Here is an 18,787-nt window from a genome sequence, read left to right as displayed (position 1 = left end):
TGCTCTTTTTGTCAGGTGCCGTTGCGGTTTGGGTCGTTGTGCGGCATACTGTATGCACGAAGGCTCTCACTGGGGCTGCCGCACCAAGGGCGGCATCTTTTGGTGGGCCTTGGTGGTCCATGTCTGGGTCCGTAGGCCCTTGATTTTCTTCGTGGACGTCGTGCTGCGCGCCGAGGGCGCCAAGCAAGTCTTCACCCACCTCTTCGCCCACCTCCTCTGCGCCGGCGTGATCACTCACCTCTGCCTCAAGTACTGCTTATAATGGCGTGGCACGACGCCGACAGCTGGCTGTCGCGAAGCTTTGGGCCGTATCTCTCCACCATCCTCCTCGCAGCCTTCGTCTCCGTCGCCCTGCCGCTCCTCCTCCATCTCTACATCTACCGTAAAACAGCGCCCACCAGCCTCCCCGCCTTCCTGCTCATCGGTCCCAGCGGCGCGGGCAAGACCGCTCTCCTCACTCTCGTAAGCTCCGCATACAAGCCTCCCCCAGCGTTTCGCTAACTCTGCAAAAGCTCGAGCGCGGCAATCCATCTCCTACACATACATCCCAGGCACCTCTCAGCGTCGAAATCACCCTTCCCTCAGACACGGCCGCCGCATCGAACAAGTACCGCTCCGCCTCCGACCCCACCGCGCAAAAGAATAGCCGCTTCCTCCTCATCGACACGCCCGGCCATGGCAAGCTCCGCCACTTCGCTTCCGCCCAGCTCGTCGCTCCGCAGAACCTCAAGGGCATCATCTACCTCGTCGACGCCGCGAACCTAAGCAGCGACAGCGCAGGTGTCTCCGGAAGCAGCAGTTCCGGCCTCACGGAAGCAGCAGAGTACCTTCACGACATCCTTCTCGCGCTGCAGAAACGCTACACAAACACCAAGACGAGCAAGGGGCCCGGCGAGACGCCTGTGCTGATTGCAGCAAACAAGATGGATCTTTTCACTGCGCTGCCGGCGCCGTTGGTCAAGGCGGCGTTGGAAGCGGAAATCACGAGAGTGCGGGACACACGCGCGAAGGGCTTATTGGATAGTGGCATTGGGATGGACGAAGATGGGGACAGGGAGGAGAGGGACTGGCTCGGCGATGGGGGAGAGGGCAAGTTCACGTTCAAGCAGATGGAGGAAGTCAATGTCGTGGTTGAAGTCAAGGGAGGAAATGTCGTGGGTGGGCAGGGCGGTGAGGTGGGTGAGTGGTGGGAATGGATTTCGAGGCAGCTCTAGGCCTGACGGTAGTTGGCGGAAGTTCGAACGTACCTCCATATGATACCCATAGCATTGGTTGCATTTGCTCAAGCTGCGTTCTCCTCGAATGCCTAATCTTGTACGCAAACTCGCTCCTTGCATCGTGTTGTGGGGCCTCAGGCAGAAATGACGGCTCGCTTGCCCCACCGGCTACTTGCGGCTTACCGATACGTACCACATTCCTTCGTCGCCAGCAAATCTCACCGCTGCTCCACTCCATCGCGACTACGACTCTAAAATCCACCCTCCCTAAGCTGAGACCACCCTCGATATCCCCCGCGAGCCTCTTACCACTTCCAATCCGCCCACCATGGCCTCCAAAACCCGGCCCGCGCTCCCGCCCATAGTGATGGACAACGTCCTCCAACAGATCGGCAACACGCCCCTCATCCGCCTGAACAAAATTCCCCAATCGCTGGGCATCGAATGCACCGTCTACGCCAAAATGGAGATGTTCAACGCCGGCGGCAGCGTCAAAGACCGCATCGCGCTGCGCATGGTCGAAGAAGCCGAGCGCGCCGGCCGCATAAAACCGGGCGACGTGCTCATCGAGCCCACAAGCGGGAACACGGGCATTGGGCTCGCGCTCGTGGGGGCCGTGAAAGGGTATCGCACAATCATCACGCTGCCGGAGAAAATGAGCCCGGAGAAGGTCGCGGTGCTGAGGGCGCTGGGGGCGGAGATCATTCGTACGCCTACGCAGGCGGCGTTTGATTCCCCGGAGAGCCATATTGGGGTTGCGAGGAGGCTGCAGAAGGAGATTCCCAACGCGCACATTTTGGATCAGTATGGGAATCCGGATAACCCGCTCGCGCACGAGTTGGGCACGGCCGAGGAGATCTGGGCGCAGACAGAGGGGAGGGTTACGGCGCTGGTGGCGGGCGCGGGGACGGGAGGGACCATCACGGGCATTGCCAGGGGGCTGAGGAAGCATAACAAGGATGTCAAGATTATTGCGGCGGATCCGCAGGGCAGCATTCTGGCGCTGCCGACGCAGCTGAATGAAGATTTCAAGGATAAGCCGTACAAAGTGGAGGGTATTGGATATGATTTCATCCCGGATGTGTTGGATCAGGGCAGTGTGGATAAATGGTACAAAACTGATGACCGAGAGAGCTTCCAGTTCGCGAGGAGACTGATTGCGGAGGAGGGGCTGCTTGTGGGCGGGAGCTCCGGGAGCTCGATGGCGGCAATGGTAAAGGCGGTCAAAGAATTGGGGTTGGGGAAGGATGATGTAGTGGTTGTGGTGCTGCCGGATAGCATAAGAAGCTATTTGAGTAAAGTACGTGATCTGACCCTCTTCCTCCTCATACTTTCCTCCTCATACTTTCCTCCCACCCTCACGGAACCTTTTCTTTCCACACCTCCCGCTAGTTCCCAGCAGCACATACAGAACTAACACAACACCTTGCAGTTCGTCGACGATGACTGGCTCGCCGCCAACGACCTCCTCCCGCCTTCACCACCTCTTACACCCCCCACCGAGACCCCCTCGCCAGACACCCGCCTCTCCGCCTCCGCACGCGCCAAAGACCCCTACCATGGCGCCACGATCGCCTCCCTCCGCCTCAAGCCCGTCACGACCGTCACATCCGACAGCCCGTGCGCAGACGCGATCGAGACGATGCGAGAAAAAGGGTTCGACCAGCTTCCCGTCTCTTCACCCAAAGGCCAACGCCTCGTCGGACTCGTCACGCTGGGCAACCTACTCAGCTACATAGGCAGCGGCCGCGCGAGCCCACAGACGCCGGTTGGCGAGATCATGTTTGATTTTGGGAAGCTAAGAGAGACGGTCACGGACCCGAGTGATGTGTTCGGCATGAACGATGCTGGCAAGGTGGGCAGGGAGGAGCAGCAGAAGAAGGAGAATGTGTATCCGGGGCAGACGCTTGAGGCGAGTGGGCAGGGGAAAGAGGACAAGAAGAAGCAGCAGGGGAAGAGCAGGAAGTTTGTGGAGATCACAAGAGATACTCCCCTCTCTGCGCTTTCGCGGTTCTTTGAGTGGAACAGCGCTGCTGTTGTCACGGAGAGGGTTGGCGAGGCGGGGCAGCTGAAGGCTGTAGCTGTCGTCACGAAGGTTGATCTACTGAGTTGGCTTGTGAGACAGGGGAAGAGTCAGACCAATGGGCATGCGCACGGGAAAGAGTGAAGGGCGGTACTCGATCGCGGCCTTGAAATGAGAGAGGTTACATGAGCGGATCACAGGACGAAGATGAAGGGAAATAGACGTGCATCCTTTGTCGACGGGTATCTCTGACAGTATCCTTGTTAAGAGCAGGGAGATGTATGACTGTGGGGCGTTAGGGTATCCCAGCATGTTGTTAGGCGCGAGATCAGGCCACAGCATCAAGCTCTCTGCGTTCGGCGTCCCAATTTTGCTGCGGACGTAGATCGGCTCGCTCGTTGGAAAGGCGTGAGGCATAGGAAGAGGTGAATACCACAAGGATTGGGAATCCTTACCCCTGACATTTCATTCTGGTCCGAATCTGGAGAACACGTTGATCATAGATCTTATGAGCTGTGTCTGCCTTGGAAGTGATTCATACGTAGGCTTTTCTTCTTGGAGTCCTTGTGGGTGCCGTCCTCCCATACCCAGTCATAGCTCAGAAGAAACATGACCGATATTCTCTGAAGTTTTTCGACATTCTCGCCAACGATGCACGAAGTGTTTGACAGGGGGTTGCACATGAACTCATGTGAACCAAGCATATCGGCTTGAGTGAGCGCTCTTACTCCAGCGCTTCGGAAGAGAGATACAGTAGGGTGGGCGTACCTACAGTATCAATTCGGGGTTGCAGAGGCGTGTTGCTTGCAACTCCCAATCAAATGCGGAAAGGGTGAGCAGCGCTCTCTCTGCCAGTCGACCAACCTTTAGCCCTCCCGTTCTGAAGGCTTAGCCTTGTCATGCATGCAATGCGGTGATACAGATTGCGGGGTGCATATCTTGAACCAATGCGGACTATCTTCAAGTGGAATGCCTTGCAGGCTTGGCTCTCGTATTGCCTTTATGAATACGAAGATTTGAGACCTCGGAGGCACTGCCCTCCAGCGCCATGGAGATACCTAGCTATTTCTCCTCTCATTCTATAAAGTAAAGGCTAGTGCGTGCTGGTCGGCTGAAATGAAGCTGAACTCCTCCAACCACTGCCCTTACAATCGTCAAGCAGTATGAAGCTTACCGGCTTTACCGCTCTCCTTACTCTCACATCCTCACTCGGTGCAGTCGAAGCCGCCATTAACGGCCGCTGTACTAACCCGAGTACCGGTGGTCAATACCAATACGGCGTCTGCGTGCGGATCGCCGACTGCCAGGCCGACGGCGGCTACACTCTCAACAACTGGTGTCCGTATGACGGAAACGGTGTCAAGTGTTGCATCAAGAGCAACTGCCATCCTACTCGCAATGATGATGTTTGCGCGTTCACGAGTGAGTGTAGCAGGCGTGGGGGACAGACACTAAACAGTAAGTCATAAGCTAAAGAGATGCTGGGAAACGTGTAGCTGACGCGATGATAGACCAGTGTCCGGGAGGTGATAACTTCAAGTGCTGCTATGGAATGGTCAGGTCGTAGAGAGAAGTGTGGCGGAGATTGGCTGTTGAGAATGAAAGAGGGTTTGACTTGACATTTGGTATTTTCGTAGGCTTTTGCAGTCTCTTTGATGGTGGAAACAGCATTCTCATACCTCTGAAGTTGGCTATGCACCCGTTCGAATGTTAGTCAGATCCTTAGCCGATTCGCGATACAGAAGTCTGGTTGTGTTTATAAATAGTGAGAGTATGACGCTGGAGTCTCTTCGAATATTCCTGACAGCGGAGTCTAGCGGACCCCCGAAGCGCGGTACGGAGTGCCGGGCTAGGAAGACGGCGGAGAGCTGGCACAACGCTATGCTGGCCGCTTAACCATCAACTCCGAAGCCATTCTACATAGCACCTACTGTAATCAGCTAGGGGTCGCCAGGCGAAGGCGATGGTCACGGAGCGGGCGGCCTGCTGCGGGCGGCACCGCACCCACACAGGATCGGCATTCTTGTTGGCGCGGGCACTACGCGACTAGGATGGGCCGATGTTTGTGTGGGTCTTCGGAAAGTCTATCTGATATTGGGCATTGCTTTTCTGCATCAATACATGCGTCAAGACACAAGGGTTGCTGAAGTGAGATGGAAGAGAAGAGGTATGTAAAAACGCAGTAGGGGCCGCCCTGCGTAATTTCAAGGAGACTAAAGTACAAGAATGCCGCCGTCATAAGTCGAGGTCCCGTCCCCATAACCTCATCCAGCGTCATATCGTTTTCGGAGCTTCTTTTGGCTGTCCTTACCGTCAGACCTACCTGCCTGCCTGATGCCCATGCATGCACCCAGTTTCTAGCCATGCATTCAACCCCGCAGGGTTGGTCAAGCGCCGTGTCCATGTTCGAATCTCTGCCCCTCTAATCCATCCGTGCCGGTGTCCATGCCCGTCCCTTCCCGTTTTAGATCCGAGCCTTGCGCCAGCTGCTGCACCGTGGGAGGTGAGAGCAAGTTATGAGACTCGTTAGGTATGCCGAGATAAAGAGAAACATGGAAAACATAAGAAACATTGCAGTTCGTGACATCGTAAACGTTGACATAGTCCGCAGTAATGAAAAGTGATGGATCGTCCGAGGTTGGCGCCGGTGCGCCCAGCCTTCTGGGGTTCGTGAGTTGTGCTGAGTGTCGCGTTGCTCCTTGGTAGGTCATCCTAGATTCCTAGCGCCTAGAATGCTGCTAATAAGAGAAGAATCGTGCTATCGAAGTCTGGTGGTCCGAAATTGTTGAGAAGGGAAAGTGTCTGGGTTGGTAGTATATTCGTTAGTGTCATGGTGCGTTGTGGGAGGAAGTAGTGCGAAAACAAAGGCCAGGTAGTAGAGCGACCCAGAGCAACAAGCCACGACCAGTTGTCCTTTACGAGAGCGGTGGACGTGAGGGTGAGCGAGCTGTGAAGAGACTAGAGATGCCGGCCTAGGGCATTGTGGAAGGTGTGCCATGTGCTTCTCTGTAGCGTAAAATTGCACATACGAGCCCCCGCAATGAATTCGATCGGGCAACTGTGGGATGACGTGGAGAAAACTACGACTGAGGCTGCAACTGCAGTTAGTATCCAGTATGCAGGTCCGGATAGTAGCCACGGCTTGTCTCCGTTCCCCGGAACCTTCCGCAGCCACCAACCTGCCATGCAGGAGGCAACTGGACATGCCCGCCATACTCTGTTTTGACCCTTGCCTGCTCTCCAAAGGCTGATCCGAGCGTCTTTGCTCCAGGCGAGAGTCCAGCTTCGTACAATGTGCTTGGATAGTACTGGTATCCATCGAAGCCCTCAATGGCTTTGCTGTCGTTTTCATCCATCATTGTGTCATTGTTGACGAGCCTTTCAGGAGCACCACCGCTGACTGAACTTGCCGAGCTGACGGAGTAGCTGCTCATTGGGCTTGGATCCAATGAGTACTGGCTGCCCCCGTACATGCCTCCGCCCATCGAGCCTCCAATGCCAGCGAGGCCACTATCAAGACCCCGCGCGCCCAGCCCTGGTGCTCCGGCCGCTCCGTAGCCCAAGTTTCCGCCTCCTGAAGCGCTGCCTGGGCCGCCAGGACCGCGAGAGGAGCTCGCGCTGTGGGGTCCCTCGTTTTGGTAGTGGCTTGGACTGCGACCACGCACAACGACGGCTGCCGAAATACGCTGTGCAAGCTTCACCCAGTCAGGCTTCGACTCTCGACGGCTGCGCACATCGGCATATAGTTCGACAATGAGGTGGTAATATTGCTGCTGCGCACGCCGCTTTCCGTTGTTGGCCGTCGCTGATTTAAATTGGATTCGCTCGAAGGTATGCGAGTATGAGGAGCTGGAGACGCCAGCAGGTGAGTACGCTTGGTGCTGCTCTGGATCCGCTTGAGACTGCTCTGGAGTGTTCTGAAGGGGTAGAAACGGCGGCGTCATTGTTGGCTGGGCATGAAAAGTGTTGATTGGATGTCCATGTACGTCAGTCTGATACTTTCTAGGCGGCGTCGGAGCCAGTTTCTCTTTCTGGATCTGCAGCTGAGGTCCCTTGTCGCGCTTTGGAGTGTGTTGAACGAGCTCGATCGATTTGCCGGTCGTGCCGTCAACCACGGCTGAAAGTGACATTGCCAAAGCCTGGATCTGTTCCTGGCCTTGCTTGCTGCCTCTGTTGAGGTACAAGCGGCCATCCGCAACATGCGGGTTCAAAGAGTACGAGCACTCTACTGAGAAGTAGTTGCGCCGGTAGCAGGTCCATGTCTTGTCTGATGAGAAGAAAAATCCCTTGCCGATCTTCGCTTCGATGCTGGGGATAACAGTCTGCCCCGCGCAGGTGATCTCATGTAGCGTTTCCTGAGGCTGGAATGGCGGAGTCTCAGATTGTTGGGGGTTCTGCTGCGTCTGATAGCCCATTACGGCTGCAGCGTTGTAAGATGCCACGGAGGGAGGTGACAGCGACATCGCGCTGGCAGTCAGCACACTTCTCGGCGTGTCCGGTAGCGAAGTATACGGCGCCCTTGAGAGAGCTTCCGCATGGCTTCGAGGTGACAAAGTATGCCTGTTGAGATGTGGAGTGGCAGTCGTGTAGTTCTCTCTAGCGGTTGCACCCAAAGAAGGTGACACTGGATTTTCCATTCCCGATGTTCGAGCCGGAGGTAACATACCCGATGCTGAGGGGTCCGTTCTGAGGCTCAGCTGTCAGCCGTCATACATCGAATCTTGTGCTCTGCCGGCTATGAGAAAGCCGCAGGCAAGGAATGTAGGGATACGTACGTGGATGACATCCTTGACTTCATATTAGCCATGCTGCCAAATGAATGAGGAAACCTAACAGGGTTGGGATAGACTTGAGCTGCCGGTGGGTACTGATTAACGACGCTAAGACCAGGTTGCTGGAAGATGTTCGACGCCGTAAAAGGCGGAAATGTCAGTGAGGATACGTTCGAGCCAGGGCTGGCGGAGATGGATCCTGAGCCTGAATTGGAAATTCCGGACCCTGAGTGATAACTGTGTCATGCAAAGTCAGCTACATCGGTGTCGTCCATCGTTTAGAGAGGAAATCTAGGTCAAGACGGGTGCTAAGGCCTGCGATGTGTAACCACAACAGACCGGTGGCACAATTTAAGTTAACCACCACGACAAGAAACAACAGGCCGTTACTGGCGTTGTCTTGTGACCAAGGCGAAAACCAGTCTATTGGGACAACAGCAAGCCGAGCATACGGAACTCGTAGCACGAGAGGCTATGCCGGACATGACGACGTGTTTGTGTCGGGGCCCGTGAAACAGGCCCCGACAGTAAGAAGGTATGGGCCGCAGCAACTCCAACGCGCAAATGCAGCGAGAGCAAAGTCTAGTTGCGGCCAAGCAGCGCTGCGGAGCAAGGAGGACCCGTGCGCATGAAGACCCAATAAGGACGGAGTACTTACTGTGCTTCGTGCCCCACGGAACGATGTGGCATGTAACGGACACCATTACTCGACGGCAGCGTGAAACTTGTCGCTGACTGGCCTAATGCAGCGTCACGCCGAAGCTGATCCGGCACGCCTCCACCTGCGAATGGTGAATGATGTGCATGCGCACCGATATGGTCCATGCATTCGTGCTCCGACGATAGGGGATAGTCTGATCCCAATGGAAGAGGATTCAAGAGTGCTGTAGGCACCAAATCAGCCATTTAGCTGCGCATGGACGTTTCTCGCGCGTAGTGAAACAGAAATAGGACAGAAAATCGAAAACATGCTCTCCAAATAACGAGGAAAGAGAACGTTTGTCTTCTGGCGTGCTGGTGACACAGACCTTGCCGAGTTGGGTATCTCAGTTGCTAAAAAGTGCATCACATGAAGCGGTGCCGGCTTCTGCAGATCTGAGCAACAGCCTCAAACGCTCAATATAAGAACGCATATTGCAGTAAGGAAGACGGAAGGCTCCACACGCAAACTCAACGTCATGAAGGCAGGGAAAAAACGGGAGTGTTGCTCCTGGTACGGTGAGGTAGAAAAGCGTTATGGGTGTGCGATTTAGCCATCCAGAGATCTTTCTCCAATGCTGCCTTACCTTGATTCATTGTCGCAGCGGCACACATAAATCCGCGAACCCCGAGCGATTATTCCTCAGACGACCGCAGCCGCCAGCGTTGCGTACGCGCAAGCTCTTCACTCACGCCGAATCTTTCCCTCTCCAACTCTGCGTCGCAGCGAAAGGCTTCCCTTCCTTGTCGCAATGTGCTTGAAGCCCCGGGACCTACAGCGTTCTCACAGGCCCGAGCTTCCTCCGATTGCGCGATGGATTCTCTCGCCTTGCGCAAAGAGACAGGATGCCGTCCAATCACCAGCAGCGCGGCGCGCTTCAACGGCAGACTTGGGGGCGGTTGGCGGTTTTGCCGGCACAAACGCTCGATCGTCGACCTAGTTGCCGCAGCTAATGCCCGCGCAGCCGCTGGCCTGTCGCGACTCGACAATCACGATTCGTTCGGATGTCGTCGCAGATGAGGCTGATGATGCCAGCTTCGGGCTTGCTTGCTTGGTCGCTCAATGGTACACCTTCGTAAGTGAGTCTTCAGGACCTCGGGGAGCGGATGGTGCGCTCCGGAGATGGCGGAAGCGCACGTGTCGTAGCGTGGGATGATGCGCGAGTTATGAGATACTGGCGAACCTATCCGGTCGTGACGCGATTCGAAAAACTGGGCGGCTCTCAGGTTCGTTTTAATATTCTCGCGTCAGGTTCTCCGTCAGTCAGGCAATCGAATGCGGTCACTTTTCGAACCGTCAGTCACTTTTTCAACTCGCATCTGCCGAAGCCGATCCTCCGCGTACCGGATTGGTCTGCTGCAGCTGAAGCAGTGTGGCCCTGTGTTATTGCTCGAGTGCAGCCGGTGCAGGTCGTTTAGCGATCTGCGCCAGGACCTGGGTGTGGGAGGAGTCTCGACCGCGTCAACTTCTGACTCGTATGTGATCTTTCTCAAAATAAGTGATGATAGTCGCCGCGTACTGGGATTTGCGACTCACTTGGAAAGATCCTGGATGGATCTGAGTGCTACGGTTGAGATGGTGGTCGAATCAGTGGAGATGTGCGCGGACGGCAAGGTAGGTCGACGGAGTGCTTTCAACCAGTAGGCTCGTCACGCAGACCTCGTGAATGCTTCTGGATGTTCGAAAATCTTTATAAAAATATCGGTGAACTGGGAGTAGATTCAAATGATAAAGCAAGTATGTTTGGCGTGTAGAACCCACGGAGCCAGGTCGAGCGACAAGAAAGCTGATGGACGGGTCTCTGGGCGCGTTTTAGTGCACAGGGTCCCTTCGAGAAATGTTGAATATGGACAAAAACGACAGTAATGCGAGGGTTGCTGGAAACCAAAGCTAGCTAGGGTGTATGTCGGTCGATTGGCCCAAAGGAGAAGCATCTACCTAAAGAACTTGAGCGTTCATTGACAGGTCGCGGACCAGTCTTTCAGCCCCAGCGACCGATCATTTTGGAGCAGACCATTTCCATTTCTCTAGCGAAACGGTAGCATTGGCAGGCTGCAGCTGCGGACACTACCAAGAGCGATCTATCTAAAGGTCCGACGCCAGGGAGAATGGGTTCGTCCCAAATAGTCAAACACCCACAATTTCTCAACCCGTCTCTTTTCCACGCAGTTGCGCACTCCTTGCTCCGGATGCACGGTGAGCTTTCCATTCGGGACGCGAATCCGCCGCATCTTCCTGCTGGACTCGCCTTGCCAATGATGCAGGAACAATCCTTCTGGCACCTCGAGTCTGAACCATGTACGGCCCTGACGGCTCCTTACAGCATGAGTTACTGATCTAGATTGGCGGTGATTCGTCTCGATGTGCCCACGAACAACCCATGGAATCGATCATGCTTGGCTCCTGCAGGTCATCCAGACATGGATATCCCGGTCTGGGGAAGCCATTGGACGAGCTTCCACGGACCTGGAAGGTTGTCAGCATCACATCGCTGAACGGCCAAGGCTGGGCTGATCTTAGTCCTCCCAGAACTCTGTAACGGCCCGGCTGCCGCGCGGTGAGCAAAGCGTAAGATCCACTCTATCCCCCTACAGAGCGACAAAAAGGCACGACAGCCGTCCTGGCCGTTCGGGCCGTTATCCGTCATAAGGCTATAACAGCTGTAATATTGCTGCTCCACCCCGCTCACTATGCTGGCGAAACCGGAGCGACTCGACGCCTCAATAGCACAAACGTCGCCACCGCCATTGTTGAGATGCTGACCTCGGAGAAGATCATGCATTCTCCTTGGCTGCGACGTCAGTTTGCGCTTCAGAATGACCATCAGCACTCACCTTGGCCCTTAGTCTGCCTAACGGTCTTGACGACCATCCAAATTCCTGAGAAGCAATTGGCTTCGAAGGCTAGGCAATATCTGCTGGAAGCAGAAAGCCGGGGACTGCCTCTTCCGGCGCTCAGGTCATGTTGGGTCTCCGATTGGAAAGTCTGCGGAACCTTGTGAAGAGGCCGACCCGGCACTGTGGGTATGCGGCAGGCTGACTCTGACCGAAGATATCTAGAGACTGGTCACATGCCTTGCTTCTGAATCTACATGCGAGGCCGACCCTCGACCCAGGACACAACCCTCCCCACGACGGCAGCGAGGACAAGGGATTGTTGACGTGCAGATATGCGCGTGTGCCTAGCGTGTATCTGGAAAGAGGCTTGCTCGCTTAGCAACGCCCGCCGTGGCTTCCTTTGTCTCCGCCCACTCGTCAGCAATAGGCTGGTCAGCCTCCTACTTCAAGCATGCCGCCCACGCCCAGCGCTGCGATCCAACGTCTGGCCGGTGACTCTGCTGCAAAGGCGCGTCCTTTGTCTCTCAGCCTAGCTGCTCAGCTGCCTGTGATCGGCGCGCGAGGCGGCCGTGCGCGGTCTTCGCGCCACTATCGACGACAAAGTTAGTGCTCTCCGTATGTGCCTTGCACGTTGTTTGGACATTCCTGGGTTTCGGGCTCGCCGGTTTTAGGAGAAGGGGGTCTGCTCTCTGCGTTCCTTGCATCCGACCGACCACCTGACTTGAATCAGGCCGCCGACTATTTGAGCATTCGGCTGCAAGACGTCGAGTAGCCCCCCCGATACTGCCTTTCGGGAGGGGTCCGGCAGAAACGGCATCGGAGCTTGAATCTATTAGTGCCGGTCGTCTGACCACTCTCATTAAGACCCCTCAGACGATGACTGGATTGAGATGCATGAAATACGGACCCGGTGACCGTTGCCAAGCCTCCAGCCATCGTCGACGGATGCGTACCTGGAGCCGCTGGAATTCTCCGTAGATCGACCGGATGTGTTTGATTCGAGCATGGCTGCGGGTAATGAGCAAGGTGGCTGCGCTCCCTGACAAGCATGACCCGCTGACCTTTGATGTTCATAACAGCCAGACCTTTTAGCTAAGATTGCAGAAAAATTACCTTTTGAAGATACCAATATGCAGTTTTCCGCCTGAACTACGTAAAGCAAACAGCACTTCAAACGAATCGTTCTTACCGTACGTAGAAATACCAGAGGACGGATTGCATGTTCTCAGTTGTCAAATGCTGTTCCAGTCCGTCAGAGTCAACATCACTAGTGAGATGCGTGGCGACTCCTTCGATGGGCGCCAGTCTCTTCATCAAAGCTATGACACTAGGGTTACACGGCGGTCGAGGAGGTACTGCATCCCGTAACGTCTAAGATTAGGATGCTACCATGGCTGTCGTTCATATCCCACTACAGCGGTACGGCCCGTTTTCGAGTCCAGTTTCTAGTCCGCCGAGTGCCCGGACTCCGCGTTGCTAACCAGACGCGAGCAGCGCCAATTTTCCAGAATCTGGGGTGTTGGATGTATCACCTTTTCAGTCGCTCCACCATTCGGTGGCTGTTGTAAAGGACCGGCCGCCGAACGGTAGTTACTTTACGTCGGTCCCTTGAGGCCATCACACTTAGGGCGCTAGCTGCTGGTGCTCCGACACGGCCCATTCGCATTGATTACCTTATGAGATAGGACGCACTGCCATGCTTCCAGCTGAACGGAGACAGCTAAAGAATTGGTATGAGAGGGACCCCTTTTAATTATTGTCAACGGACAAGTCACCTGGACTCAGGGCGCGCAAGGTCAGGACGAGTCTTGAAGGACACGTGAAAGGCGACCAGCCGTGTCTAGCCGTCAATTGCGGTTGATGGCATGGTCGAGCTTCTCTCAAGCAACCAGCGCTCGCACTGCCGCAACCGGGTTCCTGTTATCTTCAAAATTCCGAAGAGCATGTGCCCGCTGATCTGCCCTGCAACCGTGATTGCGTACTTGTAGCCGTCTGAGAGACACTTCCTCGGAGACTTAGGAGCGCAGTCCCGTGGGTCGATGCAAGATTGCAACGAACCGTGAGCCAGACTACCAGCGTACGCACAGTTTTCCCAGGCGCATGGCTGCGACTTGTTATCGTGAAGGCGGGATGCCTATCCCCTTACCCATGAGCTCCTCCCACTCTCGGTCTCTCTCCAACTGCCAGGATTGGTAGCGAGAAGTAGTGGATCCCCGATTGTTTGGCGAGAACCGCTCGGTTTGCTTGATTTGCTCATTAAGCTTGTCTCAACTCACTACAGCCGTTCTCAGCCGTCGCACAGCATTCTTCGACCGTCCGACGCTGGAGCCAACGTCATGTGAATGAACCAGTCCCACCGGCGACGACTATTAGTTCACCCGTCTTACTCTTCCTGGCTGTCTCATGCCAAAAGCGGGCTCAGGACCAGGTCGACCTCCTGCCCAGAGAAGGGCCTTACCGAGGGCCCTAAGAGCTCGGAGGCTTCGTCGTACGAAGCGTATACTGGGGACGGATCTGACGCCGATGCAGCTGCGTCTGACAACGCATCACGAACCCCTGGCCTGTGCGTAAAGCCGACCCTATCTCAACAGTGTTGGCCTCCGGTCTGATACGCAGGTGATGTCTTGACCATGCCACCAACCTCCCCCGAGACAGTGGAAGATCTGCATATCCGTGGCGGACTTCGCGGAGAGCGGCGTCAAGAGTCGGCCTCTAGACCCCTAAAGCTCAACCGGACTTGCAGTGGACTCCGCACCAGAATGATTCCGAAGATCGTGCACTGAATGCGGCATCTGTTTCCATCTTCAGGGTGCAACCATTGCCTTCTGCAGCTCCCGTCAGAACTAACTGCTTGGGAGTTTTGACCAAGTCGGCCTATCAACAGGTTGAGCTGCTGACGTATGTACGCTCTGCCTCCGTTGCACTACGACGTCCACAGTGTGCTTTGAAACCAGAATCCCCGGAGATGTGTTTGCATTCCCTTCGCTGCTTCTCGGTGAGCGGAGCGCAGTTTCAACTACAGCATACGGACACATTCCCTGCTTCTTCACACTCCATCCAAGACGCTCAATCTGTCAGCTTGCACTTCAATGGATCTTCTTCCTCGGAAATCCGAGTCTCACGGTTCGACTTTTTTTGACAAAGTTTGGTGCTAGAATGCCCAAAGCTCAATGATGACACCTCGCCTATTAGTCCTTCACTGTTAGTGGATTCTCTAGTCAATTTCTTGATGTATCTTTCCTCATGGCGCTGTGATTGGCTGTGCGAGCGTGAGCAATCAAGGTGATCGACTCTCTTGACCTAGACGAATACTCAACAGCCTGAAGACAGCGAGAAGCGCCTAACAGTCTCCGAATATACATCCCATGGCCATACTGGAGAATGCGTGGGCCGCCGTCACTCTTCCTCACATTACCTCTGTTTGAAACTCTAAACCACGGCTGAAGATTGTTGCAGTAAAGAACTAACGTCCTCTTCACGGTGCCATTACAGGTATCTCAGCATCGCCTCGATTGCCTGGCCCCAACCCGCATTACAACATGACAAACGCTCAGACTCGCGTCTCGACCGCCTTCTTCTGTGTACGATCGCCCTCTTAATACAGCACGATCGTTGGCTGCTGAGTTGTCAGGGTATCGCCGACCGGTGTTCGAAGGCTACTCGTACCGTGCACCTCCCAGCTAAACAATCGTACAAACCTTGACTGACCTTCGAGTCGATAACAACGCCCACGTGGCCCCTTGTAACGTTCAACATTCCCCTTCCACGACGGCCCGATTTGTGGCGTTTATTTGTTCGGCACCTGCACACGTCAGGCGAGTGTATGCTGAGGCTTGAGTCTTGGGTTTGATCGGAGGATGGCTGTCGAGATCCTGGCAGAGCCAACTAGCAGCAGGCTTAGCATAAGAGGGAGCGTGTGGAAGGATGGGTGTAGATCGTGTCATACGGAACGAGCAGTCAGGCGGCTGACGGCTAAGGCGTTCCTCTATGCGCTTCGCTTCGTTAAAGGCAAATGATCATTTTAGACGGGCCTCAGAATGTCAGCGGCTGTGTGCTGGGTTACCGAAGATGGCCGTACTTCTAGGCTCGAGTATATCACTATGTATATATCCATTCGTGCGCCCTCCCTCTTCTCGTCACAATTAGTGCACTGGTGAGCCTTGAAGAAGCAGGGATAAGCTTTCATGAATGGACGAAGCGATTATTTCGCGTGATGCTCCTTATCAAATTATCCTTCAGAAAAGCTTGGCTGTTTAGAGGTCCGGATTTCGGCAAGTCTACAACAACTGCAGACTGCAGAGTGAATATCTCTTCTTCGGCGACGTTCTTGCCAAGGCAACAATAGACGTCTGACGCTGCGACCGAGAGTGAATTACTCAAGGAGTAACGACCTTCTCTCGACATGCCATTATTCAGCTCCAAGAGAGTACTAAAAATTGGGATAATCTACCTTGTTACGAGGCTGCTTGAGCCTGCGTAGAAAGCTGTTATCTATACTTATTGAATTATTCTCTTGACAAAGCACGTCAACGACAAGGCCAGGGCACGAGAGCGGAGCTTGCGATACTCCCACACAGGGAGCGTGTATTTCGTTAAAATTCTATGTTAACAGAGATATTCTCGTAGTGCGAAACTAACTGACTTGTATCAAACGTTATCAAAAGCATTTCAGTAACAATTCGATATTAATATTAAGAATTTCAGATGCATCATGCATCGAGCTTGCGGATTCGGAGGAACAACACAATCCCTCTCAGATCCATCTTATACAAGGTGGGCGCTAGTCGGAACACGTCTTTGACATATAAACCACTTCAGATGGAGACGTGAGCCACCGAAATCGAGTTGATGTCACCTGAACATTAGTTCTCCCCAACGGGTTTCGCCTCTCCGCTGTCTACAGCCATTGGCAGCGTGAAGCTTCCCACCGCCCAGGGCTCATGAGCAGCTCTACATCGCGCCTGAAATGAATGTTTACCGTCCGGCCGGATACAGGCCAGCGGTAACTCCGCATCGAGGAAGGACCTGGCATCGGATGAGATCATCTTGTCCGTAACCCCAATTTCGATCATTCATAACGTGAGACCCCCTGTGATGTATGGAATGTATGTGACTATAGAAAAAGAGCTGCGGCATGCACTGTTGTAGCCAGGAATGACCCGAGTGTTTTTGCCGTTAGGTCTCGGTGCCGGTATCATGTTTGAGCGAGCTGTAGTTTGGCGCATGGCTTAGCGATTATTGACCGCGGAGCTGATCGTCGGTGTACGCACGTGTGTCACAAGGTTTCTGCGGACTGCATTGGATGTCCGGCGGCACCTCAGCTCGGGGTTGGAGTATATGTTTGAAGCGCAGGAAGGCTGTGAGCTGATTTTGTGGGGTTCTAAAGTTGCGGCCTGTGTCCCGAGCCAGAGCTTGCAACGGACAAGACTAATGGGAAAATAAGCGGTAAGTGGGCTGACTGGTTTTGGGTGTTGGTGGAGAACCCAGCGTGTACGCAGCGCCTGGTATTGATATTGTCGATAACATAGAAAAAAGAGCAAACATATTGGCCTCAGCTAAAACAAAGGGGCCCAATACGCCATGGATTGCTACTTAGCAATTCTCGAAGATAGCAGAGTGTGCACGTAGAGGAAGACTGACCAATCTGAGCTATGAAGGTGCTGGCTACATTTAATGACTGTATCAAGAACGCCAAAAGGAAACGATCGGACAAGACGAATAGTACTCTCAATACTTCAAACACCAGCAACAACCCCTCAAATTTCTCAAATTATATGCCTACTGAAGGCAAAACGGCCCATGACTTTGAGAGGAGAGGAGGACAGAAGAGGAAGACACAAAGCAGATTGGGCCGCCCATCATCCCATTTCCGTTCCCGCGTTCCGAACACCGGTTCCAGCATGATACCCAGTAACCCAGATAGTGTCACACAGCGAGAATATTGGAGAAAAGGGCGACGGCGCATGCCATTGTCTTGCCGAAAGGAACCGTCAACGCTGTCGCGTTAAAGTCAAGGGTTCAAGGCACCATACCAGCGCTGCTGCGCGGGCGCTGTCGAAGCCATGCCCATCCGCTGCAGAGCCACCTCGGCGGCGTCCTCCTTAGCCTGGTTGACCCTGCTGCCGTCGTACCAGTAGCGTGCGGGAACCTGGTGGCCCGCTACCGTGACGGTGCTGGACCATGCTGTGCGCCCTCCTAGAAATGATGCTGTTAGACGCAATCTCATGTGACAAAGGATAGGAGGAAAGAAAGGGCGTCGTGTGCGGTGACGGAGAGAAGTTTTGCTGCCGTCGAGCGGTGAGGCTTGTACGACGGACCGAAATGATTGCGGTCAATCCAGCTGGACGTGGTGAAGGTGAATTGGGATAAAGAGATCATGTTTCTGAACTTACCCCGGCGGTCCGAGACAATTTCCCAGACCGGTGGCCGCATCTGAGTAGCCTGGCAGTGGCCTGAGGCGCATTGTCAATAGTGCTGGGAACAGGTGGGATGGCGGAACCGACTTTGGAGCCTTTCCTGCCATGGTCCAGTGCCACCGGTGGTCGCAGCAGTCGTGTTTGATGAGGCATTGGAAGCTTGATAAGACGCCGTGGAACTTTGCATGGAAGCACTGGAACTCCGGGTAGACATGATACAAGAAGTATAAGACAGACTATGGCCAAGTAAAGGCTTGCTGAAAGAGCAGAGTGCAGGGATTGACGGAAGCCCAAGCAAATGATAGGATGGTGTTAGCTGCTGATCGTAGTCGATGCCAGGACGCCTGATTCTGAAGGATGAACAACGAGACATGGCTTGAAGCCAGCAGATACTTATAGAGCTAAGGTGTGCATACCGTTCGCCTTGAGGTCCACTGCGAATGTCGGGCAGCAGCTAGCCGTGACTACCTTACGGTGTGAGCCAGCGAATGCACTCTTTGCGTTGGCTATGCTCAGTCTCCCATGGACCGAGTTGCGGATTGACCTTACATCGGTTCGCAGGTTCGTAGCAAACGGCCCAGATGTGTGGCTGCAAGTGGGTCTCACCGTTGGGATCTGGCGCTGCCACTTTAGAATCCCCAACTCGCTAGGAGTTCTCACGTTCACGCGTAGTATGATGCTTCGCCTGGCATCACATCTGATGAAAGCCTTATTTGCATGCGGCATGTAGCTTCGGCTGGTCGGGAATAGGGGAGAGTGCAGTAGCCTCATCCGTTGCAGCCGTGCGTGCTACGAAAACGGCTTCCATTCAGAGAAGCGGCG

At 54.5% G+C, this 18,787-nt stretch overlaps 5 protein-coding genes across 5 annotated transcripts; 3 read left to right on the top strand and 2 right to left on the bottom strand.

Moving 5' to 3' along the window:
• Positions 1-261: 261 nt before the first annotated feature.
• W97_05390 (uncharacterized protein) lies at positions 262-1,214 on the top strand (the record flags this gene model as incomplete). Its single annotated transcript, XM_007783274.1, has 2 exons — positions 262-462; positions 513-1,214. The coding sequence occupies 2 exons, from the start codon at positions 262-264 to the stop codon at positions 1,212-1,214; spliced, it is 903 nt and encodes a 300-aa protein (XP_007781464.1).
• A 331-nt stretch (positions 1,215-1,545) lies between these two features.
• On the top strand, positions 1,546-3,384 carry W97_05389 (cystathionine beta-synthase; the record flags this gene model as incomplete). The annotated part of the gene is made up of 2 exons (XM_007783273.1): positions 1,546-2,517; positions 2,650-3,384. The coding sequence occupies 2 exons, from the start codon at positions 1,546-1,548 to the stop codon at positions 3,382-3,384; spliced, it is 1,707 nt and encodes a 568-aa protein (XP_007781463.1).
• A 1,019-nt stretch (positions 3,385-4,403) lies between these two features.
• On the top strand, positions 4,404-4,807 carry W97_05388 (uncharacterized protein; the record flags this gene model as incomplete). Its single annotated transcript, XM_007783272.1, has 2 exons — positions 4,404-4,698; positions 4,752-4,807. The coding sequence occupies 2 exons, from the start codon at positions 4,404-4,406 to the stop codon at positions 4,805-4,807; spliced, it is 351 nt and encodes a 116-aa protein (XP_007781462.1).
• Positions 4,808-6,344: 1,537 nt separating this feature from the next.
• Positions 6,345-7,703, bottom strand: W97_05387 (uncharacterized protein; the record flags this gene model as incomplete). The annotated part of the gene is made up of 1 exon (XM_007783271.1): positions 6,345-7,703. One exon carries the CDS (start codon positions 7,701-7,703, stop codon positions 6,345-6,347), a length of 1,359 nt encoding a protein of 452 aa, XP_007781461.1.
• A 9,856-nt stretch (positions 7,704-17,559) lies between these two features.
• W97_05386 (uncharacterized protein) lies at positions 17,560-17,775 on the bottom strand (the record flags this gene model as incomplete). The annotated part of the gene is made up of 1 exon (XM_007783270.1): positions 17,560-17,775. The coding sequence occupies one exon, from the start codon at positions 17,773-17,775 to the stop codon at positions 17,560-17,562; it is 216 nt and encodes a 71-aa protein (XP_007781460.1).
• Between the last annotated feature and the right edge of the window lie 1,012 nt (positions 17,776-18,787).

The sequence above is a fragment of the Coniosporium apollinis genome (genome assembly GCF_000281105.1).
Source record: "Coniosporium apollinis CBS 100218 chromosome Unknown supercont1.25, whole genome shotgun sequence".
NCBI lineage: Eukaryota > Fungi > Ascomycota > Dothideomycetes > Coniosporium > Coniosporium apollinis.
This window is presented reverse-complemented; position numbering and strand designations above follow the sequence as displayed.